This window comes from Gorilla gorilla, chromosome 1 (genome assembly GCF_029281585.2).
Source record: "Gorilla gorilla gorilla isolate KB3781 chromosome 1, NHGRI_mGorGor1-v2.1_pri, whole genome shotgun sequence".
Taxonomy (NCBI): domain Eukaryota; kingdom Metazoa; phylum Chordata; class Mammalia; order Primates; family Hominidae; genus Gorilla; species Gorilla gorilla.
This window is the reverse complement of record NC_073224.2, coordinates 121,299,514-121,327,499: the sequence shown is the minus strand read 5'-3', so window position 1 is coordinate 121,327,499 and position 27,986 is coordinate 121,299,514. Positions and strand designations below refer to the sequence as shown.

At 46.9% G+C, this 27,986-nt stretch overlaps 1 protein-coding gene across 1 annotated transcript in view; it reads right to left on the bottom strand.

The window, feature by feature from the left end:
• Positions 1-17,629, bottom strand: part of PTGFRN (prostaglandin F2 receptor inhibitor) — an 80,888-nt gene extending 63,259 nt beyond the window's left edge. The window contains exon 1 of the mRNA XM_031014572.3: positions 16,955-17,629. Within this exon, the coding sequence (XP_030870432.3) occupies positions 16,955-17,003 (49 nt within the window). The 5' untranslated portion in view covers positions 17,004-17,629. The remainder of the gene's footprint in view (positions 1-16,954) is intronic.
• Positions 17,630-27,986: the final 10,357 nt, after the last annotated feature.

Genomic DNA, 27,986 nt, shown 5'->3' with positions numbered 1-27,986 from the left:
GTACTTTGGTATATGGCTCGTGGTTAAAGGCAGTGTGGGACAGATGTTAAGGTGCTAGTAGACACCCGTTTGTCCTTGCTCTTTCTGCTCCTGTTTTCTTCCCAAATGCTATTCTTATGGACCAACATGACCCCAAGACCACTAGATGCTTGGCTGCAATCTCGGAGCTAAGTGATTACCCTTCTTCAGAACCCTAAACCAGCCCACTCTGCCTGGCTTCCAGATTCCTCTTCACGCTTCAACTTGTCCACCTGCCAGTGCTTCAAGACAGCTGACTAGTGACTTTTCCCTGATACTTTAACTCTCCTTTTTAGGCCTTCACTTCTCCAACTCCTTCCATAATTGTGTAAGGTCTAATTCCTCTAATACATGTGTTATTCCACAATATTTATAAGGGTTCTGCTTCCCTAATGGAATCCTAACACAGTAAACCAAGTATTGAGTAGACAATTTGCCCTTAAAGACTCAGTAACCGGCAAAAAAAAGACACCTTACATGCATAGCATTGCTTTATAGTTTGCAAATCCTGTTCATATGATTTAATATTCAACCTTGAGAGTATTAAATAAGGAAACTGAGGTTCCGAGAAGTTATGTGACCAAGCGATAATAAAAAAAAAGATGCAAAAACCACTTAGAGGCAATCTGTACTGATGATTAACCAAAATAACTCAATAAACATGAAATGATTTAAACAATTCTCTGTCCAAGGACCAGAGATAGAAAAGGCTGAGGCAAGATCTATCCACAAGGTTTATTTTAGCGCATTCTATAAAATTAACAGCTGCTAGAGGCCCAAGCACCGCTCAGCATCCCTCCCTGCTCAGCCATTTTCAATCCTCTCCACGTTCAAACTGGCCAACATCATCTGCCAAGTTCTGTGTGAACACCTGGTCCTCTTTTTAGCCTCTAGTTTAAGAGAATGGGAGATTCATATTGTGTTTAAACTTGCATATGAGCATAAAAGGCACCTGAGATAATTGGGGAAACTCCCCACCAACCCGACTCCCTTCCTTGGGCAGCTCTGTCCTCTCTCCCCTTATTTGACTGTTCCCTAGATCCACTGTCTGCTCCTCCTTTGCCTCATCCATCCCTCCTCCCCAACAACACTTTAAGCCTGCCCTTCTCATTTGTAGACACAGTGCTAGAAGCCATGGGTGATGAACGGTCTATGCCGAGCTTCCCTGATGAGGCTCAGTAAGGAGTACAGTGTTGTTTAACAGTTTGGCTTGCAGGGAATTAAATTAAAAAAGACTCTGGGTTCACATGCCCTTTAAGGAACACTTTAACTACAGTCTGATACTTCATTCCTTCATTCAGTATTTTTTTGCTGCACGCCTACTGTGTGCAGAACCACATAATCATGGAAAGTTGATGAGCTAACACCTGGCCAAGTGTCAGAGTCGATAAAGATGAAACAGTATGTTGACTTATAGAAAAGTTGGAAGGAGATGAGTCCCCAATAAGATGAGGACCTTTTAAAACATCAAGTAAATAAAGGAAAGGAGAGACCTCCAGCTTTTTAGGGTAGGCAGAATCAGGAAAAAACAGACACATTCATCTATGATGTTAGACTTAAGCTCCTTCAGGTGACACACGGGCTCTTTACACTCAGGACTTTCTCTCCAGTCTCAATCCTTTCCCTCTAAATGACCCTACAACTCAACCCTCCACACTAGCTGCAAAAAGTCTTCCTCATTTATTAAAAACCAATATCCTCTTATGAATGGTTTTATCTTTTTTTTTTTTCTTTTTTTTTGAGAGGGAGTCTCTCTCTGTCGCCCAGGCTGGAGTGCAGTGGCAAAATCTCAGCTCACTGCAACCTCTGCCTCCTGGGTTCAAGCAATTCTCATGCCTCAACCTCCGAGTAGCTAGGAGTAAATGTATGTGCCACCATGCCCAGCTAATTTTTGTATTTTTAATGAAGACAGGGCTTCACCATGTTGGCCAGGGTGGTCTCGAACTTCTGGCCTCAAGCGATCCGCCCGCCTCAGCCTCCCAAAGTGCTGGGATTACAGGTGTAAGCCACAGCGCCAGCTGGTTTATCGCTTTCTCTGTGCTCTTCCCTCTGCCTAAAGTAAACTACCCACCCCTTCTCTGCCAGACAAAAACCTACTGATCATCAGGACTTAATGAGTTCAAATGAGTCCAGCTTGCTGAAGGCTTTCCTGATCCTTCCCCACCTCAGCCCCCAGCTCAGGCAGAGTTTAGAAGGTGCCCACTGCGGGTCTGCTTGCCACCACGATCACCTGGAGCCAACTGCCTGTCAGCCTCCCTGTGAGACTCTGGAGGGACTGCTCATCACCACACCCCCAGCCCAGCAGCATGCCTGCTGATGCAGTGACTGTGATCACTCCTATCTCAATGAGCTTCTGGAATGTTAGGGCCAGAATTGATCTTTGGATCATCATCCAGGGGCTTAACAAAAAGTACATAATGTCATTAATTTCAGAAACAGCCCTTCATCAATGAATTTTCAAAAATAGCCCTTCACCAGGCTCAATACAGAAAGCGCAGAGCATGTGGCTGGGGCAACTGTGACACACAGCGTCAATCAAGGGACCAGTTCTCAGCACCTTGGGAAGTGACACAATCTCAGGATTCTAAACCCCAAAACTCACCTCATCAATTTTATTTACACTCTTCTTTGGGGCTAGTAAAAACCAACTATCTGGGTGCTTTGGATCCTTACAAAAGTCCCCAATCCAGACATGGCACTGATGCCTTTAAAACTACATGCAGGTTGGGTGTGGTGGCTCACGCCTGTAATCCCAGCCCTTTGGGAGGCTGAAGCAGGTAGATCACGAGGTCAGGAGTTCAAGACCAGCCTGGCCAAGATGCTGAAACCCCATCTCTACTAGAAATACAAAAATTAGCCGGGCGTGGTGGCAGGCACCTGTAATCCCAGCTACTCAGCAGGCTGAGGCAGAGAACTGCTTGAACCTGGGAGGCGGAGGTTGCAGTGAGCCGAGACTATGCCACTGCACTCCAGTCTAGGCAACAGAGTGAGACTCCGTCTCAAAAAAAAAAATACATGCACAGGTAGAGACGAGACATAGGTAGTGATATAAACAGGTACAGGAGATCATACTTACCTTTTCTGCAAAAACACCTCTGCCTAAAGTACTCCCAGAATGCTCTCCCTTTTCTTTAATGTTCAGTTTGTTTCCCCTTTCGTTTAACAATCCTTGGATGACACTTCGTCCATGCCACCTCTCTTCCTGTGTGTGTGTCATCCTCCACATTTAGACTGGTTGCTGGAGGAGTCAAAGGACTGTGTCGATCTATGTTTTTAGGTGCCCCCAGATCCAGAATAATGCTCGACATGGGGCAGATAATAAATAGTGGTTATTAACTACGCAGTGAGACCAGGCCCACGCTACAGGCGGCAGTACTACTGCCCCTTTGCTCAGATGTGGCTCAGTGTGGGCTGCTCCCTAGAACCGTGATGACAAGCAGATGATCCATGGTTTGAATGAACCCAGCCACGAAGCACTTGACGCATACACTGGGACTGAAGAAGTCTGCTTCTCTAGACTATGACCAACCAGGACGAAGCCCAAGAACGGAGCCTATGCCATTCTGGGGTGGAAACGGTTGTATCAATCCTGCAAAGGGAAGGGGTGGAGGCAGTGGAGAAACAATAATGAGAACTCATGAGTCATCTGTCTTCCACCCAAGCTGCCAAGGAAAAAAACGAGAAAATCCACAGGAAGAAGAATGGAGACTTTTCTCACCCCTTCTTTTTCATGTATAGATTTCATTTTTTCCTACTCTACCACAAAAACCTGTCTTAGAAATGAAGTCACACACAATTCTTTCCAAACAAAAGAAGATAAATAAGCACACATAAGAAAGACAGTAAAAAGGACACATAGATATCTTCTGCCCCCATTATAACTTAACGTCCACAATTTTAAATATATATAATATATACACCTTATAGGCATTTTTCTAAGCACATACGTTAATTCAATTATTCAAAGATTCAAGTTCCTACATGCTGGGGTAAGCAAAAACAGACATGATCCCGCTTTCGAGCTGCTTACGGTTGGGTGAGACACACAAATGCTCATCCTAATAAACAGATCATCACAAACCGATGGCTGTGCTCTCACGGAAGGTGGCTGAGTGACAGCCCATCACCAAGAGCTGACGCAGGCTGGCCCATGCTGTAGGCGGCAGCACTCCTGGGTCCAACATGTCCTCATTTCACTGAGGAAATGAGGCTTTACTTGAAATCCAAAGAATCAAATAACTGGAAATAATTCCAAGACAAATAAATAAACCAAAGAAAGTGTTGTGTGCATCTATCTTCCAGTCGTTTCTAAGGACTGGTGGGAGGGGTACTTGGGAAAACCTCAAGAGGGGTCACCAACACTTGATTATGTGCTCAGTTTTCACACTTCTTTGTCTTGAGGCCCAAATGCCTTAAATGAACATACCGGACAGAAAGCAGAGCTTGCCTCATCACTGCTGTTTTCTAATGACCCAAACTCACATCCTGCTGCATGATAACTACCTTGCAGCCTGTGGTGTGAGCTAACTCGGTGCTGGAATGTGGGGTCCCTGAGGGTACCACTGGGCAGCATATGCCACCTTGCTACCTCTGTGGCCCTCCCTAGATGGGCTAACAAAGGTACCTTCCCCAATTATTTATGAGCCACGTATGACACTAGGCTTCCTGGGATTCATACTACTGTTTCCGCTGAAACTTGTTTGTGGGATAAATGGTAATGAAAGTGGGACTCCGATGAATAGATCACATGATTGCATAAACCTTGTTTCCATAGAAAACCAACTAAAATTCCCATCATTGCTCTAAAACTTATGTGTCTCTTATCAGGTCACAGTCCTTTGAAATGCTCTGATAAACTATCTGGGGGGAACATCAGTAATTGTTTTGTGAGCTGTTTTTCTCATAAGAAACAACCAAAAATAGGATTATGGCCTGACTTATCACCTTAATTTAGCAGGCTGGCTTCCTGTAAGCTCCAGCGGACCTCTCCAGCCTCACACATGCCGGCTCTTAGCTGCTCTGTGGGCGCTGGTGATGCTGCCAACATCTTTCAGGGTGACTTTGCTCACATTCTTCTCCACCAACCTCCCTTCCCCAGAGTTTAATATCCATGTCCCCTAAGGTCTCTATTACTTTTCCAGCTGAAGTTAGCTAATCCCCAAATGGGACACCAACCTGTACACATTTATCTACTCCCACCTCTGAGAAACCGTACTGCCCACTTTCATACCTGAAATGCATTTCCTCCTGCTCCTGGCTCCCGACTCTCCAGCCCCACCTGCTCCATGGAACTTTTCAATAATAACAGCCCCTGGCCTCAGTTTCATCTCTATAATTGTGACAGTCCCATATGTACAGTGATCTAATAACTCATTCACCCAGGCCTTTAAAAAAAACACCTATGATCCATTCTGCCATTCACTTATAACTGGTTCCATTCCATTTTGGACTTTGTAATCTTGCACAATGTCAGAAACAGAGTCAATATTCCCTTAATGCTGCGGAAGTACTAAAAAAAAAAAAAAGATTACAAAGCAAAGTAGCAATGTCCTGTATTGAAAAGTAAAGTTGGACACAAATAATTTACTCCTTCAAGGGTCATAACTGTTTTTACTTTGACTAATGTGACTCAGTACCCTGTGCTGTGTCATGCCGTGAGTTACACACTATGGTCTTAACTTGGAACTTACTGTAAGGATTTCTCAATCAAAGATGATGGACTGTAATGTCTTCTAATAAATAAGAAAACGTTTCAATGCGCCAGCCTTCAGAAAATGGGAAAACGAATAGTTGTGCCAAAAATGTGTGTGTTTTTTAACTCCTCGCTGCAACATAAGCAAAGTAGTGTACACTGGACAGACACCAAATCAGCTAATATTCTCTTCTCAGTACATCCTAAAGGGATAAGCCTCAAAAATATCTGCATCCAAAACCACTGAGATGAAATCACTAGGCTTAGCAGCAGCATCAACAGTAGCACCTCAAAGTAGCCAGGGAGGGCCAGGCAGCAGCCAAGATGCAGTAAGGACTGAGCTCATACACATAAGTTTCTTCTGTAACATGTAGACTTTCTAGAATGTATCCTTTTAGTAGGTGGTATTTATCCAGCATCATTTTGAACCTTCCTTGTTCAGACCAAAGCAATGAAAAGGAAGAAATTCCCCAAATACTAGGGGCACATTTTTTAGCCAGCTGAGTCTATTGGTTGGAGATATCAGAATTTCAACTCTTCGGCTGGGCGCGGTAGCTCACACCTGTAATCCCAGCACTTTGGGAGGCTGAGGCAGGCGGATCACTTGAGGCCAGGAGTTCAAGACCAGCCTAGCCAACATGGTGAAGCCCCGTCTCTACTAAAAATACAAAAATTAGCCCGGTGTAGTGGCACATCCCTGTAATTTCAGCTACTTGGGTGGCCGAGGCATGAGAATTGCTTGAACCCGGGAGGCAGTGGTTGCAATGAGCCAAGATTGCCCCACTGCACTCCAGCCTGGGCAACAGAGCAAGACCCTGCTTCAAAAAAACAAAAGTATTTCAACTCTTCTACCCTTCAGGAAGGGTGTAAAAGCCAAAGTAGTAGCAATATTTATACACATCTCAAGATGTCTGTGTCTCTTCTCACTGTGGTCTGGGGCATACTGGGAAAAGGGCAACCTGTGGAACATCTTCCAGGCTCTTTCCTAGGCTGAAGGGAGAAGACGCAAGTCACATTTGTGAGGGCTGAGGCTTGATTGGTCAGCCCCAGCTTACTCATGGCTGATATCCTCAATCAAAACTTGCACACATAAAAAAAAATCGGTAATGATAAGAAACAGTCTGTCATCTAGAAATGGCTTATTGGTTTTACTGTTTCTGTGACTTCCCCCAGGGGTCTGCCTGAAAGCCCAGTTAGCCTGGCGGTGGGGACACTTCTGTACCCTAGAGAACCACAGGGAAAGATCCTTAGTGCGCAGGAAATGGGCTGCAATCAGGCAGCAGTCGCGTACACAAGGACCAAACAATTTCCAGAGCCCTCAGAGGCACCAACCCACTGTTGTGAAGAGGCACCAGCCAGGTGAGAGACAACAGGCACAGGCTGCAGAATCATAAGGAGTGCTCGGAAGATGGGCAGGAAGCCAGGGCTGGGCCAAGAGGCCACATGGCCAACAGCAGGGGTCAGCATGAATTCAAAGAATTCTGGAGATGGAAGGGGAGACCTTTGGGATCAGCTAGCCCAACCCTTATTTTACAGGGGCTGAGAGCTATTCAGCAACTTGTCCAAGGTCACAAAACTAGTGAGTAGAAGGACAAGGGCCAAAATCCAAGCCTCCTGTCTTGAAAGACAAGGAAACAAATGTTATTACAATTTAGCTAATTATATCAATTCCTTTCAGTGTTTTCAAAGATATATTTTGACTAACATGGAAAGACAGACTAGTGTACTGTGGTTATGAACCCACACTCTGGAGCCAGACTACCTGGGTTTGAATCCCAGGTCTGCCACTTACACTGTGACCCTGAGCAAGTGACTTCACCTCTGTGACTCAGTTTGCTCATCTATTAAATAGGGGTAACAACAGTGCCTACTCTCATGGGGCTATGAAGCCTCCTAAATAAGTTCATCTATGGAAACTGCATTTGCTGGTTCCAGCTGCTGGGGAGGCTGAGGTGGGAGGATCACTTGAGCCTGGGAGGTTGAGGCTGCAGTGGGCTATGACTGCAACATTACACTCCAGCCTGGGTGACAGAGACCCCCTCTCTTTAAAAAAAAGAAAAGAAAAAAAAAGCGTAGTGCCTGGCACAAAATAAATGCTACAAAAAAGGTAGACAGGAATTTATTGGGAAGGAAAGAACCCTCATATTGGTTTCTCTTGCATCGCACCTGGTCCCCAACCCCCAATTCATCTTAGTCATAGGTTACTGCCTTTTCCCCACAACGCCTAGGGCTAATGCTTCTAAGTCACACCCCTCTCTCCTAATCCATTCAGGCCCAACCCAGTCAGATATTAGCTCAACCAGCCAAAATGGTGGAAGAGGCAGAAACTCTGAATAAATGCTTATGTCACTACTAGCCATCCAGCCTATCTCCCCTTAGATCTCTGCTGCCAAAACCCTGAACTCAGAAGTTACCTCTCTTGATCCTCACCTCCTACTTTCCTAGACTACCCACTCCCTTGCACCTCAGAATCTGCTTTTATGCCATCATCATGCCCTCCAGGCCCTCAAACCTTCTGCAGGTGCATCAAGCCTGGAAGCCCCACTCACCTGCCTATCCCACGTGTACTCCTTGGCTAATCTTTCCTGTGATGTTCTCATCAGTTCCCTCGGTTCCTTTATCACTCATCCTTCCACTCTCATTCCATGGAGAGACCACATGATGCTGTCCCTCCTAGGCTGCCAAACTTGGTGGGATAAAGCCACGAAACTAGGCCCACTGCCTTTACTACAGACCTATGCTATCCTCCATCCTTCACTGCTAACTGAATGACTGTCACATTCCCATGGGGTCCAGCCCCAGCCCACTCTCCTCCAGCTCAGACTCTGACCATGGCTTTGCCTCAGTCCCACTGAGAAAGCCCAGACTACCAAGTAATTTGTATGCCAAACCTCCTCCAGACATGCTTCTTAAACTTTAGCATGCATTTGAATCCCCTGGGGATCTTGTTCAAATACAAACTTTGATTCACAAGTTTGGACCTGAGATTCCCCCAGGTGCTGCCAATGCTGGTGGTCCACAGAACACAGTTGGGGTAGCAGAGTTCTAGGAACTTACATACACTAATGTTTGCATTCTTCTAAATATATTGTTTTTAATCTTCATGGAAAAACCTCCAAGAGAGGTATTATTCCCATTTCACAGAGACAGAAAGTGAGATTCAAAGAGGTTAGAAAACCTGTCCAACGTTCACACTGAGGGAAGACAGGATTCAAATGAAAGGCTGATTCTGAAGCCTGAATCCTATTTTTTCCTCTTTTAATTGGGAGATGAAGTAAGGCTGGAAGGGTATAAAGAACAGAAGTAGATTTTAAAAACACACATGTAATGGTTTATTTGTAATACAAACTATTAAAATCTTCTTAGCTAATGTGAATAAGAGAAAGATGAATTATAAAATGCAAGAGTCCCTGTGCTAGAGATTCTGCCTAACAGCCAAAGACCTAAAAGCTATCAGAGAGTAAGTTAATTCCACCAATCAACACAGAAGAAGACATCCAGAGGGACACAGAGGAAACTTTATATGTGTGCAGATAAAGAAAGGGAACATACAGGCCGGGCGCAGTGGCTCACGATATTTTGGGAGGCTAAGGCAGGAGGATCACTTGAGGCCAGGAGTTTGAGACCAGTCCGAGAAACACAGCAAGACCCTGCCTCTAGAAAAAAGATAAAAAATTAACCAGGCCTGGTTGTGCAGTCCTAGCTACTCAGGAGGCTGAGGTGGGAGGACTGCTTGAGCCCAGGAGTTTCATGCTGCAATGAGCCGTGATTGCACCACTGTAATCCAGCCAGAGTGATAGCGTGAGACCCTGTCCTAAAAAGAGAGAGACAGGGAACAAGGGAACATATAGAAAACCTCTAACTAGCATGTCTGGGGAAGCTTTGGGGCTACTCTTAGGGCTGAAAAGTCTGAGATCACTGCAGAGACTGCATGCCATATCACACTGCTCTCTCCATGCTCTCCTCTCCCTCTCCCTTCCCTCCTCTCCCTCTCCCTTCCCTCCTCTCTGGCTCTTCAAGGCTAGGGCTTCTATTTGCACCCCAACCCCCCTGTGCCAACTTCTCTGGAGTCCACACCCAGTAGTCATGCCTGCTCACTGCTCTTCAGCCTGTCCTTTGCCACCAGAGTCTCCCAGCTGGCCTGTGGGCCTGCTTAGAGACGCCTGGATCCTGTTTAAGTTGATCTGGTTCTGCCGTGCCCTGAGCCACTACCCTCACAGTGGTCTTCTGCTCCACACCACTTGAAAAGGTGGGCGATCGTTTCTGACTCGGAGTTCCTTCCCCACCCCACCCACTTCTCAAGTTCTGTGATTTCCCTTCCTCCTTCACTGGGCATACTTCACAGTGCCCATATCCAAGGGCTTCTCTGTCTTTATCCTTCCAGTTCTGTAGCAGCATGTGACCAATCCCTCTTTAACAAGTCCACTCACACCCATCTCTGCTTGGCTTCCGACAGCGTGCTCTCCCAGTACTTCTCCCGTTCCCTGACTACTCCTAGAACTCTCCCTTTCATTTCCTGTCTCCTCACTGCAGGCATTTCCAAGAACCTGCCCTTGACCCTCATCTCAATCGTCCACTTTCTGACATCTAGTGCATTTTGTCCAACTCTTTGAGGGCAGATCTGAGTCTGCTCTGCTCATACAGCAATCCTCAGAACAATGCCCGGCGTGTAATAGTAGGCGCTTGCTCAATATTTGCTGAATAAATGAGCTGCTAGCTGTGTTACTGAGCTTCTCACCTTGCATCTTCAAACAGCTCATTCCAAAGCTAGGGCTAAAGGGCTGTAGTTCACCAAGTGAAGGAGAGAACTGCCATCCTTCGTCAAATCATGGCACACACAGGAAATGATAATATCTGTATAGCTCTCTGGGTAAGCAGGCCTTTGGATTTAGAGGCAGCCCCTGCCCTGTGGGTATCAGTATCATGACAACCCACCTGAAATCCATGTGAGTCCCTTACTGAGGCCCATAAGCTGGGGAGTTCTGTCTAGTCCAGCTCTAAAGAAGAGCAAGGAAGAGCCATTATCAGAATATTCTTGGCTTGGAGTCACTTTTAAGCTCCAAGAAGTAACTCATCTGTCTGCCCACTATCTCTATTTCATTAGGATTCCAAGGTAGCACCCACTCTGAAATGTGCCTGGAACCCTTAGGCACAATTCCACTCTTCACTATTCTAAGCCAAATTCATCCTAGACAGAGCAACAGTAGCCACGGGTTCTTCTCCACTCCTATGAAATACCCCAAGTGAGGTAAATATTTTCACATTCCAACTGCTTGTAAAGGTGTGAAACAGGATGCAATTAAGGTCCCAGAACATTTTACTTAAACTTGAACCATGCTGCTTAGTGACACAATACAGAGTATTGTGGAGAAATCAGCCTTCAAAGAACACAAGCGAATGCACAGAGCCATGATCTCCAGCCTACTGGAAACACATATTGCTGGGACACGACAGTGTTAACTTCTGGGTCTAATTCTGTTGCTTCCCAAAGACTACAGTTGGTGTGGGGAGAAATAGTCCAAGATCGAAAAAACCACTGACTGTGCCAACTGCAGCACTTCACCTTTTCCAGAAGATAAATTATGAAGAATTTTTGCCAGTTCAAGTTATTTTCCCAAAGCAGAATCAAATGACCCTTGCAACCCTGCCTTTAAGAAACCAATGCAATTAAACAAAACAGCTATGAACTGCCTGGACAGCATCCTTCCAACTTCATTTGATAAAGTGAGATGCAGACACACATCGACAGACAAGCACACACCTTATTTAACTGTCAGACGCAGTGCCAACATGAAAATGTACATTCAATCTATGGGGGGAAAATCAGCTCAGCAGCTCATCGCTAAAACAAAATAGCCACATAAATGCCGACTAGCCTGCTGCCTTGTAAGGAATGATCACTGACAACTAGAGTTCCTATTCAGCAGGCTAATAAGAATAATTATAGCCAGGGCAGGCATTAATCAGCTTGGCAGATACAGGAATTCTGTTAACAAGGCTAAAATAAGTGCCAAAGAATCTCTGAAGGCCACAGCACTTCAAAGACTGTTAAAGCTGGATGGATTCACTAGGGTTCCTCCCACTGGCCTTCCTCCTCCTTCAGTGCTTTCCAGAGGCAGTTGCATTTCGGACCGTCCTCAGAGCCGGCATGGCCACCTGCTAGGGTTGCAGAGATGCCACACCTCTGAGGTGCATGCTGGCACTGCCCTTCCCTTCAGGAAGTGTACCTGGGCTGCACTAATCCTGGATCCTCCTATTTTTAAATGCACTTTCACTTTCAAACCACTATCATCTTTCTTCACCTAAGCTAATCTCAAGCAATACGCAGCATAAGGTTTAGCGAACATTAGTAAACTTTTCCTTAGCAGAGACAGAATGGAGTCCTGAGATCAGATCCTAGGTCTGCTAGGAAGAATCTGTATGTCTCTAGACAAGTTAACTAACTTTTCTGGGCATCAGTTTCCTTATCTGTAATAAAGACAAAATAATAGTGACTTTCTCAAAGTATTGCTGTGAGGAATAAATACCAGAATGTACGTCAGAGCTTGACGCTTGATATGCAATCGAGAAATAGTAGCTATTATTAGTCTGTGCCTATTAGGTGCAGAGCCTTGTACAGAAGCTATGAGGAAAAAAAAAAACCAAAATACTCAGTATGCAGAGACACACACACGTTAGACAGGAGTGGCTATGCCTGGGCAGGAGGGTGGACACATTTTTTTCCTTTTTTTTTTTTTTGAGACAGGGTCTCGCTTGGTTACCCAAGCTGGAGTGCAGTGGTGTGATCATGGTCCCCTACAGCCTTGACCTCCCAGACTCAAGTGATCCTCCCCACTCACCCTCCCAAGTAGCTGGAACCACAGGCACATGCCACCATACCCGGCTAACTTTTCTTATTTTTTAGTAGAGATGGGGGTCTCACTATGTTGCACAGGCTGGTCTCGATCTCCTGATCTCAAGCAATCCTCCCACCTTGGCCTCCCAAAGTGCTGGGATTGCAGGCATGAGCTGACGTGTTTAGCCCAGATTTTTCTTTTGACCTTATATCCTTTATAAGTAACACAGAGACTGTTAGCTGTTCCCTCAAAATCTGTCTTTCCCTTCTTCCATAGTAGCTGGCACATGGCTTCCCAGCTTTCCTTACAGCTAGTGTGGCATGGGCCCAAAGTCTCTCCAATAGAACGTGTGCAGAAATGATGTGTGCCACTTTCAAGTCTGACCCACAAAGACTCCAAATATTCTACTCCACGCTCTTTCCTCCTTTGTAGGGGCTGGAATGGTGATGACGACTACCAAAGTGATCTTAGAAACTGTGAGTTGAAGACAGCAGAACTGCCACCAGCTGGGGAGCCAGAATGACTGTGTAAAGCAGGGTTCCCACCCAACCCTTTCCTCTGAAGCATCTCCCTCACATTGTTATATAAGACACATCTATTGTCTGAACCACTATGCTTTGAGTTTGTTAGAGCAGTTTAGCCTACCTGATTAATACAAAGTCCTTTTATATTATTTGAATTTTAAAATACAGATGTAATGCTTTTGACACTTAAAAAAGTATCTCAATAGATTTGCAAAAATAAAGACATAAATAAAGAGAATGTGTTAATCCCACCCTACAATCTCCATGCCTTGTACTCTCCAATTCATGTTGCACTAGTTGAGGGTTTATCCTCCTCAACACATTACCCTGTCCTGTTAATCTCGCCCTACAAACTTTTAATGGCTACCCATTCCCACAGATAAAATGACATATATAAGTATTCAGTCAGCCAATATGTATCAAACAACCAGTATGAGTTATATATCCTATTCGTAATAGGGACATTGTAGTGAACAAAATCAATGTGGCCCCTGCCCCCAGGGGAAACAATCAGAGTAGGGAACAATTACATACAATGAAGGAAATATATGCTCTGATGACAGGGCACAGACTGGCTGGCAGCACCCAGAGCACCAACAAATCTACCCCTCCCAGTCCAGACTCCTTAGCACAGCATGCAAAACCTACAGGATCTATCCCAAACCCACCTTTCCTCCCCTGTTATTTCCTCCTCCCCCAAATAATTGCACCCCCATTATTTCCTCCTCCTCCCAGCTCCAGCTACAGGGAACTTACGTGCCATTTCTCAATGAGCCATGTACTTTCACTCATCCACACTTTAGGCTTTTCCCCAGAGCCCAGAATGCTCTTCTATCCTTTCTTTCAAAATTCTAATTATCCTCAAGGCTCAACTCACATGTCACTTCTTCAGCAAAACCAGCCCCAACCCCCAAGTCAAAATTAATCATCCCCTTCCTTGTTTCCCACACTTGGTTTCCATGTCAGGTATTTCATTCAGTCCTGTGGTTAGCTATTTTATTCTCTGTCTACTCACACCCACAAGCCGCTTAGGGAGATGCTGTGTCTTTGTCATTTGTCTGGGACTCCCAGTATTGAACACACAGTTGCACACAGAGTGGCCACTCAAGAAATGCCACATTGAGTGGACGGGCAAGACAGGTCAGACACAGGCAATGGATGTGAAACGTGCTCTATGCGGCTGGGTGGGTTCTGGTGTGATCATGGTAGGTAGGCTTAGGAAGGCTTCATGGAGAAAGTGAGTTTCAAGGGAAAAAGGAAATATTAATACACAGGTAAGAGGTGAGAAGTAGAAGGGGCCAGAAGGTTTAATATAGTCTACATAAAGGAGAGCAAACAGGTTAGTTGGAACGAAGTGTCTGAGCCAGAGAACACCAGAGGGGAGGGACACACGAGGGGCAACATCTCCTTGGAGGAAACTCATAAGGACCCAGTGAGAAAGGTGGGAGCCCCAAAAATGATCATTTAGGAAAAGGATGAGCTTAAAAGGGAGGCTGGAGGAAATAATCAACCAGGAAGACACCAACTGTGCGGGAAACAATCGGGACCTGGGCTAAGACAGTAGCCGTAGAAACAGGAAGGAAAGAAAGAAGCTGGAGTCTGTGGTACGGGGAGAGCCAACAATTGAGAGACTACGTGAATGTGGAGGTCAAGAAGAGCAGCGATACCACGATTATACCCAGGTTACACCCCAGGAGGAAAGATGATCTTGTTTATCAACATATTACATTTCAGGGATCAGTACAGTGCCAGAGCAGTGTAACACAGCGAGACCTTCCCAGAGGTCAGGCTGAAGCCACACCGAGTGAGATTCTGTGACAGCAGAGTTATCAGGAGGGTCATCAATGGTTCAGAGAACTGTTAGGTGAAAAGGTACTGGCTGGTGACACCACAGAAATTCCCTGTGTAATTCATAGGAGGCATCCAGCCAGGACAGGATATGCTGGAGTACAATCAAGATTTCCCCAAGCTGTGCTTTCCCCACTTCTATTTTGTTTTTGTCAGTCTCTCTTTGCCCCCTCCCCTCTTCTCCCTTCATTATGATTACTCAAGGGCATTGTTTTCAAAGTTCTACCTCATCCCACCCTCATAACTGGTACCCAGGTTGTTCAGAGAACTGCACAACTCTAGGGGGAGTCATTCACACAGACTACAAAGTGAACAGCAGCTCCCGAAGTTGTACAGTGCACAATCTGTGCAAACCTAGGCCATGGCCCTGCTTGACCCAGACACATAAAGTCAATTAATGTGTGTGGACTATAACAGCAGTGCGCCACTAACATACAACTTACAAGGGTCCCAGAGTGAAAAGTAAAGATTAAAAGCACTACCACCGGGTGTGGTGGAGCATGCCTGTAATTCCAGCACTTCAGGAGGCTGAGGTGGGAGAATCACTTGAGCCCAGGAGTTTGAGGCTTCAGTGAGCTGTGGTTGTGCCATTGCACTCCAGACTGGGTGAAAGACTGAGGCTTTGTTTCAAAAATAAAAATAAAGCACTAGGATCAGGGACTATAGAAAAGATGCAATAAAACTAAGTGGAAGATCTGGAAGCTTTCTACACATGGGCTGAAGCTGAAGCAATGTGGCTGGACGAGCTCTCTGAGGGAGTCAGTTCAGAAAATCCCTTCAAGGTGAAGGAAGAAAACACAGCAGCCAGCAAGGCTGGTTCATCAGCAGCAGGAGTCATGGGGGTTAGAGCAGTGTGGGCCCCGGTGTCCCCAGCAGGGGAGTGGCTGTAGAAGGCCTCCTCTGCAACCCTCTGACCATAAGTGCAGAGTAATCATTTGCCCTGTATGCAGCTGGGACCTGAATGGCACGGACACCGCACATCATGCGCTCTGTGAAAGACTCAGAGCCGCCTTCTCTAGGGGCTTGGAAGAGAACCCCAGGCCAGGTCACAGGAATCATCTTGTCCTGGTTGACACTGACAACAAGGATCCAAGAATATCAAAGCATTTAAGAGTCGGCCCTGGGGTACCATGGTGGGCACTTAATAAACATATTTCCGTGGCTGGCTAGGATCACCATGTGGATCTACGTGAAGATGGTGTCTGTGTATGGAGTGAATGGAAAATGGAGAGGGAAAAAACCCACAAAAGATTCCTTGGGTGGGGGGAGGGCGCTGGGCCAAAACCTCACGGGGCACCCAGGGTTTCCGGAGGGTGGAAGACGAGGGGATAGTAAGGGAGGGAAAGTAACAGGTAGAAAAAGTTGGAGAAGCCAGGCTCTTAGGTCTTTGTGTATAAATACGCAGCTAGGCAGCTTCAAGAAAAGCTAAAAGAAAAGACTGAGGCAGAAGATCTAGCCACGACGAAAATGACGGCAGGACTCGCCCGCCGATTTCCATTGTAACGCTCCAGGCCACCCTGTGACCTTCGTGGAAGGAAGTTGGAGGATTCTCTCGCTTCCCTGGAAAGGCAACTCCGCGCGGGTTGGGTGAAGAGCGACCCGGCCGGCGGCGGCTATGGCGGGGCATATCAAAGGCTCACATTTCCGCTCTCGAGCCGAGGACCCGGGCCGGGACCGCAGCACCTTCCGGGCCGGGAGTTCAAGGTGAGCCGGGCTCCCGGCGGCCAACAGGTAGGGAGACCTGGGGAAAGACGGCCCCGGGCCACTCCCCCCGGCACATGTTGGGGGCGAGGCTCGGCCTGGCGGAGCGGCCACTTGCACCCCGCGCGCGGGGCCCGAGCGGATTCGCGCCAGGCTCCGGGCGGCCCCGCGGCCGTTCCCCGCCGGGCCGAGCAGCCCGCGCACCCCGGCCGGGTTTCCCCGGAGCAGCCCGGGCACCCTCGGCGCCCCAGGCCGCGCGCTGCAGCCGCGCCCCGCCGAGCCCTCCAGGGCCCCGCCAGTCCCCCTGTGCCCCGCTGAGCCCCGCGCACACTCACCCAACGACAGGAACGCCAGCAGCAGCGGCCTCGAGGCCAGGCGCCCCATGCTCGCCCGGCGGGAGCGACTCTCCCCCTCCTCCTCCTTCCACGCCGCCTCTCCTCCTCCTCTTCTTCCAGCTCCGGCTGCTCCAGAGTCGGCGCTCCTCCGCCTGGGCCGCGCGCCTGCTCCGCTCTCCTCGCGAGCCGATAAATCCCAGCGCTGGGGCGTACGTGCGCCCCTGGCTCCGCTCGCTCCCTCCCGCCTCCTTCCCTCCCTCCTCCAGCCGGCCGGGCCCGGGAGCCGGCCCCGCCGATCCGAGTGTGCAGCCCCGACCGCTTCCCGAAAGCAGAAGGGAAGAACCGCAGCGCCCGCCCGCGCCTCCCATCCGGCGCTTTGCCAGCAACAAACACAAACTTTCCCAAGCCCCTCCCCGCTCCAGGTAACGGAGGAAGAGCCGGGGCCACCCGCTTAAAGGCGAGGAGGCGTCGGAGCCCACCCTGCCATCCCCTCTGGGCCCCCACCCCACGAGAAACTTTCCTCCGACCTTTAAAAGTTGGCCTGGGAAAGACTCGTCTGGAAATCCCATCGCTTTAGCCCTATCCCGGGACACCCCGCGTTCCATCACGCTGGAGTCACCCACGCGTGTCTAGTCTATCCTCAGCCAACTCTCCGCTCGTTCGGCCTCTCGTCCTGAGCTAAACACCCCACCAACCAGCCGCTTGGCCTATGCCAAAAATTATGCAGATGGGAGCGAAGGAGCTGAAAGGACTTTTAAAGGCCACGGATTCCAACCTCTACCATACAGAGGCCTTAAGTGTTTCGGTGAGGTGCCCAAGGATTCACAGGGAAGGGGCAAAATCAGAACCCCGCTCTCCTGACTCTGCCTACTCCCCGGTGGCTAGGGTGGGCTTGCCTCCTTCCTTACCCAGCTCCCTCCCTCTCCTCGGCGCCTGTGGCACTGATTAGAAGAGCACCCCACAAAGACACCCATTTAAAAAACAAACAAAACCCAAGTGTATTAATAGCTATAGTACTTCATATAGAATGTACTCTTAAGACTTCATATTTATTGCTCTAAGTGGACACCACTGGTTGCCAATAAAGACTCATTTTTCCCCTACAATAGAGTTTTGTGCTTTTGATTTGAATACAAAAGGCCCGACTTGGTTGGGAGAAATGGAGCATTCCTTGCTTGAAACTTAGCAAGCATGATTCAAACACGCAAGGAGCAGCACTGGTGCCCACTGCCCGTCACTGGGCTTTCATTCACATGCAAAACGGATCGCAGATGCTTATGCGGAAACTGCCCACACTGGGGAAGAACACTGCTTTTACTCTCATGCATCCGTCTTTCAACCAACAAATGTTTCTTATTTCCCCACTATCAAATGTGTGATTAGCCAGGTATCTTTGGAAAGAGACTTAAAAATTCATTCCTGGTGGTGCAACGTTATTGTACTTAATGCCACTGAATGGTACACTTAGAAATGTTTAAAATTGTCAGGCCTGGTAACTGGTACTTGTAATGCTAGCTACTCAGAAGGCTGAGGTTGTGGGGGCAGGGGGAGGCGGGGGCAGGGATGGTGTTGCTTGAGGCCAGGAGTTTTTATTTGTTTTGTCTTCTTTCTTTCTTTCATTTTTGAGACAGGGTCTCAAAATGAGGATCTGTCACCTAGGCCGGAGTGCAGTGGTGCGATCAGGGATCACTGCTGCCTTGACCTCCCAGGCTCAAGCAATCCTCCCACCTCCACCTCTCAAGTAGCTGGAACCACAGATGTGTGCCACCACACTCTAGCTAATTGTTTTTATTTTTTGTAGACACTGGAGTCTCCCTATGTTGGCCAGGTGGGTCTCGAACTCCTGGGCTCAAGCGATTCTCCCGCCTCGGCCTCCCAAAAGACTGGGATTACAGGTCTGAGCCACTGGGCCGGCACTTTTTCTTCTTTTTCTTTTTTCTTTCTTTTTTTTTTATTTGAGGCTAGAAGTTTGAGACCACTTGGGCAACATTGTGAGACACCGTCTCTAAAAAAAAATTTTTAAGGTTAAAATGGTAAATTTTGTGCTATGTACATTTTACACAATAATTTTTTTAAAATTTATTTCTGCCGCCAAGCCTTTCCTGGTTCTGTTCATACACACTGTAATTCCTTTCTCTTCCCCATCCCAATTCTTCCCTAGAATCTCACAGGGAAGTTTCCCAATTTCATTCAATCAACCTTGAATTCAAGCCTAATGTTAGGCCTTGGAAGATAGTGGAGCTCCAGAGAAATGTGAGGCCTGGCACCTTCAGAAGCTCAGATTTCAGCTCATCCTCCATCTTTCCTTTTCTTAACCACCCAGAACGCTTAATGTTTGAACCACACATTGTGGCACTTGGTCACATTCAGTTTAGCAAAATGTATACACTACCCCCATCTCTGTCTAATAATGCATGGGCCTAAGAGGCTCTCACATTTTCACCTTGTATCCCACCTTATGGCAGAGTAGATGTTTTAAAAATTCTTTTGTTTAATAAACAATGTGTGTCAGGGACTGTGCCTAGCACATGGTAGGTCCCAATGTATATTTATAGAGTGAATTAATGGCAGACACTGGGCTAGATCCTGGGGGTACAGGGATGAAGCAGACAGTTCTTGCCCTTGAGGAGTCGACATTTTGTGCATTGTGATTGCATATGCAAGGTAGAGTTGTGACACCACAAGGGAGCGGCCAGTCCAGGAGGAGCCTGTCAGAGAAAGCTTCACAGAGGGGATGACTATGCAACGAGTCTTGAAAAATTGGTAGGTCTTTAGCTGTGGAGTGTAAGGATAAGCTTACAATAGATGTTGTGTATTTAATATGATAGAGATTCTTCTCACCTCACCCACCCCCAGGTATTATTAAATTAATGGTGTATCTTACAATCATGGAAATAACAGTGGTTAACCATTGAAATGATGAGAATAAATAAAATTGTCTAGGTAAGGCAGGTAGAATGAGGACTGAAGTGGGTAGCCTGCTGGTGGCTGGCAGTTAACTGTCATGGGAGTTAACCAAAGAGCCATTTTGTAGCAAAAAATAAGCATAAATTAATAACTCTAGACTGTTGGTTATAACCACCACACCCTTTGCACCTTCCTGACTACCAATGGATAAAGGAAGAAACACAGCAGACTGGCACAATTTGTTAATTCATGACTCTGGAATCTGATGATGCTTTTACTATGAAAGATATTTATTTACCAGAGTGAGTAACCTTCTATACAGGTAAGGCTTTTGCCCCAACCAGTTGTTCTCCTATCTTAGTCTATAGGCTTGCCTGGGGCAGGAAGACTCACTCTCCAGCAATTCTAATTGATTCACGCCTACCCCCAGGGAGAGTACGGACATGGGTTTCTTTTCTCCAATCATAGTGCCCCCAAGGGGCACTGGTCACAGCAGTCAGACATTATGGTCTTTTGGTCACACATGTCTTTCTGCAGGTGATACCCCTAAAACCTCACAAGAGTCCTCATACTGTTACGCCAAACAAGTTTTCCCTGCTGAGATCAGGCAAAAACATCATCATATTATTTAACTTTGTGAATGAAAATGTTAAAAGATTCCCAGTGAATGAAATTGCTGATTGTTCTAAGATTCACCTAGACTTGGAGTCGTTGGCCCTGCCACCTCTGGCAGCCTGTACACGCACACAGTCCAAATGACCCCGACCCCTACCTACTTCAGCAGGGGCTCAGGGGAAGGAGTATATTCCATGGCAACATTTCATTCCACTAATCATTTTCACTCACAATCTTCCTTGTTCTGTGTCCAGATGTATATTTTCCCAGTTAAAGTTAAACAGAGATTACTAAACAAAAAGAAATTTAGGATTATATTATAGAATTAGAAAATGAAATTAAAAGTTAGAAAGGGAGGGGTGGGAAGAGGAGGCCTTTATTTCCCCACGAGTGAGAGTCCTGCAATACTGGTGAGATTAGTGGGGAAGCTGTAGAATGCTCATGTGACAAGTTTGAAAACAGCAAGGGACCTCATCTGTTTGGTATGGGCTAAGCAGGGTCCTGCCTGAGGGCTGGCTGGTCCTGCTCGTCACCACCCAACTATCAATCCTCCCCATGTTTTCTTCAGCCCTAAAAGACTAAAGTGGGACATGGTGGAGAAAGTGTTCTTAAATGACTTAGAGCTGTTCCAGATTCCACCTCCACCAGGCCAAAAGTGTCTCCCTGGGAACCTACCCCACATAGCATCACGCCTGCAGGAACACTGGGGTGGAGAAGTGTGAGGAGAAAATAAGGAATTGGACGGAGGTGAGCCTTTGACAATAAAAGCTCTCCCCAAGACTGAGGCTATTTCCTATGTTACGAGCAGACAGGGCCCTTGCCCTGGAGGGGCTTATCATCTAATTTAATGCATGAAAAACCTGGAATACAGTGAAGGACGGGGAGGAGATGGAAACCACAAGAGCAAAGGAATTGAAAGAAAGGTAAATGGATAAGAGAGACACAAGCCATTATGTGTTGTATTCTGCAAATATGCCATCATCTGGGCTGAAAGTATCTCTTCAAATGAATGGAGACAGCAGTCCCTTGTGCAAAAGAGGGGCTAACACATTAGAAATAGTTGCAGGCGCTATGGATGTTGGAGTAAGTTCTTTACCTAAGGTCAGGGCTGCCAAGTAGGATGCTGCCCAAGGGTGCCCCATCGAGCCAACATTGTGCCCTGTCTCTGACCTGCTATGCCCAGGAGAGGCCTTTATCACCTCACAGGAAGGGAGTTTTATCTCAGTCTTCACACATAAATTGGGAGGGGGAGGGAGGGAGACAAGGGTGAAGATGTCCTCTTCCTTTCACCATTTCCCCACTTGCCTTTCTCACCCCACGTGAGCTGCACTTCTGTGTTCAACTAGAATATTATCTTAAGTTCTAAGCATTATATTTTAAAAACAACATTTACAAACTAAAATGCATACTGAGTAGGGAGGGTTGCTAGCCAAAATACAGAATGCCCAGTAAAATTGGAATTTCAGATAAATAAGAAATATATTTTTAGTATAAGTATGTCCCAAATATTACACAGAGCATACTTAACACTAAAAATGTATTCATTGTTTATCTGAAACTCAAATTCAACTGGGCATTCTATATTTTTATCTGTGAAATCAGGCAACCCTCATCAGGGGAAGAGTTACCTTATATGGAAAGAGGTTCTTCTGGAAGACTTGGAGAAGACAACAGGGAGCTCTGAGGAGCTGTCTTCAGTTGTTTTGAAGTGTTGCACTTTAAGGGAGGGGTAGACTTTGATTCGAAGTCTTAACTCTGAGTCACTGTGTAAAAATTGCTAAGAGAAAAAATTGGCCTAGTTTGTGATAACCACTTAGCTCAGTGATGAGGAGAGTTAAATTATACGGTGGTATCCTCTCCTCTCGAGGTAAAATGTTTACCTCCAAGGCATTAAGGCCCCTCTAAGGGGACATTAGGTGGAGCCATGGACAAACTGACCTTGGAGGAAATCCTTTCCAATCTCAAGATTTCGAGATTTACCTAAATCCAGCCAATTCTCTTTTCTAGTCCATCTTCCAAAGTTCAGTCTTTGTCCTTGCTGCACTTCTCTGTCTCTAACTTAGGGCTGAGCCATAGGTGTGCTGTGCAGCACTAGAGAACAGAGAAACTCATAGACAGATGACATGGCTTTAGTATGAAAAACTGGGATTACAACTCCTGCTCCCTGTGTACTCTCCACTGGAGAGGACTCACAGATCGATTGTTCTAAAACGGAGCCATCATTTTGGTAGACATGGCTCCATTTTTTATCTACTTTATAACTCATAATCCCCTTCAGCCAGTCACTTGTTGCCCAGATACACTTTGCAACATTTTGCAACTTTGTCTATCTTGGAGGATGTACATGGAATGGCATTTTGCACAGTCAGCCATGTCATGGGTACTTTAATGAATGGTTGTTCATCCACCTGCAGCAGAAGCAGGTTTGTTGCACCTGCTTTAATATTTTTTCCAGCTTAAAATTATTGTATCCATGCTTTATGATATAAACTTTATGAGGTTTCGATCACCCATTGACCTCTGGGTTGGAAGGCAAAGTTACTTTCTGAGGAGAATCTAGGGCGCCCTCCCCATTAAAACACCGAAGGTCCACTTCTGAGTCACAGCTGGCTGTCCTGATGTGGCCCCACCTAGAAAAGTCATCATCTAGATGAGGATTTCAAACGTACTGCCCCTCAATATTTTTTTAAATGCTCAGCTGGGAAAAAATAGTATTTATGGAAGATTATTGAAGTAAATGCAGTCGTACATTTTTCTAGACACCCAAAGATCTACCCCTAAGTTATGAATTAAGTAGAACATCAGTAAGCTTAGTACCTGGATATACCATATTGGCACCCTCATAAAGTTGCTTTTACTGAATTGCATTTTGTCATGATACCATCAGCCTATACTGAGGGATGTCCTAAGAAACAGCTTTGTGCGCTTTGTCGTTTTGTTTCCCAGAAGGACAGGTTTACACATGCTCTTCGTTAAATCAGGCAGCAGCCTCTCTGCTTAGGATGCATGGAGGAATTTTACTCTCATCTCAGTACCACAAATAGTTGTGCTTTTCCTTAGTGACTAGTTTCTTTTTTCGTATGGAGTCTGTAAATATTGTAACTGATAGTATTTTCCTTTTCATGGTAGTGATTGGGAAGGTTATGTTCAATTCTATGACCTCCCTCTAGCAAATGAATAAAACTTTTTTATTTTTTTTTTGAGACAGAGTCTTGTACTGTCACCCAAGTTGGACTGGAGTGCAGTAGTATGATCACAGCTCACTGCAGCCTCGACCTCCTGGGCTCAAGTGATCTTCCCACCTTAGCCTCCCAAGTAGCTAAGACTACAGACATGCACCACCATGCTCAGTTAATTTTTTTTTTAATTGGAAAGTATCTCTTTAATGATGTCACATAAGATTATTAGGTTCTATCCATATTAAACAACTTTAAGTTTTGCAATGGTGAAGGAATAAAAGAAAATATTTGAGATAAGCCCTGTCCACAGTCCAACAATCACACTTTTTTACATGTCTATATATAATATACCCAAAGGTTGTGTCTCCATTGTTTAACCCCTTCCTCACCTCTCAGGAATGGGCACAGAGAAGTTTAGCCTAACTCACTGACAATGAAGGCTCTTCAGATCTACATGAAGTTTGAAATGTTTGTCTAGAACTTTATGATATGGTATCTTTATGCATGTAGGATTTGGAGTAAATAAAACTTAATGTAACCTATCTTGAAATTTGACATTCTGATTTTAATTATTTAAATGTTTAAATCATTTAACAACAACTTCAATTTGGAAATATAATATTCACTTTTATTGGCACAATCACTTCCTGACTACCTCATTCTAACTACAATAATGTCCCCCACACGCTATTACATTTTCTTCCTCAAAATTCACTTGCCATTTTTGTTGCTCATGGATATAAGTGATTTCGTTGGTTGACTGTTCACATGATCTTAAACACTTAACTGTAATGCACATGTTGTAAGCTATAGAGTGGGCTGGTTATCAAAGCCCACTTTGTAAATGGAATGGCTTTTTATATTTGTAACTGGTAGTTTTGCTGTTGTTTTGGGTGTTGATCATCATTGATACTAACACAGTCTATAGGCATGGTGGCTTTCTACATTGCTGCTTGAGTGAATTTAATGTCTGCATGTGCTTTTAAATTCTGAGTAAATATTTAGCACAGTTCACTCCTTTCCATGAATTTTCCCTGTCACATATTTCTGCTTAATTTGATTGTATTTTGATATGTTTTAATATTTTGTATACAATTAGTACACTTCCTCTGTGTAATTTTATTTAGAAGTTTTTTGAGCATTAAACCATTAAGCTAGGATAGATGTCATTTGTTCACACTTTCTTTTTCTTTTCTTTTTTTTTTTTTAATTGATCATTCTTGGGTGTTTCTCGCAGAGGGGGATTTGGCAGGGTCATAGGACAGTAGTGGAGGGAAGGTCAGCAGACAAACAAGTGAACAAAGGTCTCTGGTTTTCCTAGGCAGAGTGTTTGTGTCCCTGGGTACTTGAGATTAGGGAGTGGTGATGACTCTTAACGAGCATGCTGCCTTCAAGCATCTGTTTAACAAAGCACATCTTGCACCACCCTTAATCCATTTAACCCTGCGTGGACACAGCACATGTTTCAGAGAGCACAGGGTTGGGGGTAAGGTCATAGATCAACAGGATCCCAAGGCAGAAGAGTTTTTCTTAGTACAGAACAAAATGAAAAGTCTCCCATGTCTACTTCTTTCTACACAGACACAGCAACCTTCCGATTTCTCAATCTTTTCCCCACCTTGCCCCCTTTTCTATTCCACAAAACCGCCATTGTCATCATGGCCCGTTCTCAATGAGCTGCTGGGTACACCTCCCAGACGGGGTGGTGGCCGGGCAGGGGGCTGACCCCCCCCCCCCACCTCCCTCCTGGACGGGGCGGCTGGCCGGGCAGAGGGGCTCCTCACTTCCCAGTAGGGGCTGCGGGGCAGAGGCGCCCCTCACCTCCCGGATGGGGCGGCTGGCCGGGCAGGGGGCTGACCCCCCCACCTCCCTCCCGGACGGGGCGGCTGGCCTGGCGGGGGCTGACCCCCACCTCCCTCCCAGACGGGGTGGCTGCCGGGCGGAGACGCTCCTCACTTCCCAGACGGGGTGGCAGCCGGGCGGAGGGGCTCCTCACTTCTCAGACAGGGCGGTTGCCAGGCGGAGGGTCTCCTCATTTCTCAGACGGGGCGGCCGGGCAGAGATGCTCCTCACCTCCCAGACGGGGTCGCGGCCGGGCCGAGGCGCTCCTCACATCCCAGACGGGGCAGCGGGGCAGAGGTGCTCCCCACATCTCAGACGATGGGCGGCCGGGCAGAGACGCTCCTCACTTCCTAGATGGGATGGCGGCCGGGAAGAGGCGCTCCTCCACTTCCCAGGTGGGATGGCGGCCAGGCAGAGATGCTCCTCACTTTCCAGACTGGGCAGCCAGGCAGAGGGGCTCCTCACATCCCAGACGATGGGCGGCCAGGCAGAGACGCTCCTCACTTCCCAGACGGGGTGGCAGCCAGGCAGAGGCTGCAATCTCCGCACTTTGGGGGGCCAAGGCAGGCGGCTGGGAGGTGGAGGTTGTAGCGAGCCGAGATCACTCCACTGCACTCCAGCCTGGGCACCATTGAGCACTGAGTTAACGAGACTCCGTCTGCAATCCCGGCACCTCGGGAGGCCGAGGCTGGCGGATCACTCGCGGTTAGGAGCTGGAGACCAGCCCGGCCAACACAGCGAAACCCCGTCTCCACCAAAAAAATTCGAAAACCAGTCAGGCGTGGCGGCGCGCGCCTGCAATAGCAGGCACTCGGCAGGCTGAGGCAGGAGAATCAGGCAGGGAGGTTGCAGTGAGCCGAGTTGGCAGCAGCACAGTCCAGCTTTGGCTCGGCATGAGAGGGAGACCGTGGAAAGGGGAGAGGGAGAGGGAGAGGGAGGAGGGAGGAGGGAGGAGGGAGGAGGGAGGAGGGAGGAGGGAGGAGGGAGAGGGCATGCTCAGTTAATTTTTAAATTTTTTTTTTTGTAGAGACAGGGTCTCCCTGTATTGCCCAGGCTGGTCTTGAACTCGGGCTTCAAGCAATTCTCCTGCCTCAGCCTCCCAAAGTGTTGTGATTACAGGCATGAGCCACAGTGCCAAGCCTTGAAGAGGACTTATAGCATGAGTTTTGCATAACCTCTAGCATAACCTTCTAGCTCCTAGTTTGGCATAACTCTAGTTTTGCATAACCTTCTGGCTCCTCCTTACCTTGCCATCATTATTTTCCCTTTCCCTCATTTACTGTTTTTTCATTTTCATTTCTTTTATTATGTTCATGCAGTTGCACAATGCAGCAACTCCTTCTTACTGTAAAATTCTAGTGCACTCCTCCTGCCCTTCAACGGACATTTTAAATTCTAACTCCTCATTTGCCGATTAAATGCAATGAGGTAATAATCACAATGAGCTCTGCTTCCAGGGAAAGACTGGAATGTGATGAGGCTGTGTCAGCCACCCTAGAACTCAAGGCAAAGTGTGATGAGAAAGGGCACTGCCATCCACTAGAGTCACAGGAGCTCCTGAAAGGATGTTGTTTCCAAGAGCAGCAGATAGTTGCCTCTCCTAACCCTAGAAAACTGCACTGCTCATCTGTCTGCACTGGGTTAGCAAATATTAGGGTTCATTTGCTTTCTCTAAGCACACAGTGGTTGAAGGCTGGAGTGGCCTGCGTGTCCAGGGCAGATGAATGGGAGTGTGCCCGATTCTATGCAGTCAACAGCTCAGGTGGTATGGTCCAGCCAGCACCAAGCCGCTTATGGCTCCTGTGTACTCTGCCATCTCCTGCTGTCCCCTCCCTCAGAAATGCCTTCCACATGTCACATGGCTACTCCTGTAGGTTAGGTTCCCTTGAAAGCAAAGCGTGAGACACTGATTTGGCTGTGAGTTCTTTATCTGGGAAGTTATCTCAAAAAGCAGTGTTGAGGGAATGGGAGAGCAAGTCAGGGAACAAGAGAAAGTCAATAAATATGTGTTATTGAGGTAAGCACAGCTGTGAACAAACTGTGTAGAATGTGCCTTCGAACTGTCCCTCAGGGGACAAGAGGCTCAGGTATTTACTCCCTGATTCTCCTGCCTCAACAGCTGAGCTTGGCCCCTACGGCATTCACTCCTCCTTGTCTCCTGTCTGTACCTGTCTGAGTCTAGAGCCCTGAAGCAGACAAGTGGAGAGACAGATACGTGTGAGGTGGGCCACTCCAGCATACTCTGAACTGTCCACATGGCTGCATGGAAACCCCAGGAGGGGCCGAGGGATACAGCTACTCATTACTCCCCCAAGAGCTCTCCCTGTTTCCCTAGCTTCTGTCTCCACCGTGTCCATGTCACCAGTTCTGCATCTGATGCTTGTTTCAGGGTTGTGTATCTGTACTAGTTTATGTGTCTGTTTCCTCTACTAGAATGAAAGTAGAGGCTGTGTTCCCCTCAGCTTTGTTTCCCAGGCACCTAGCACAAC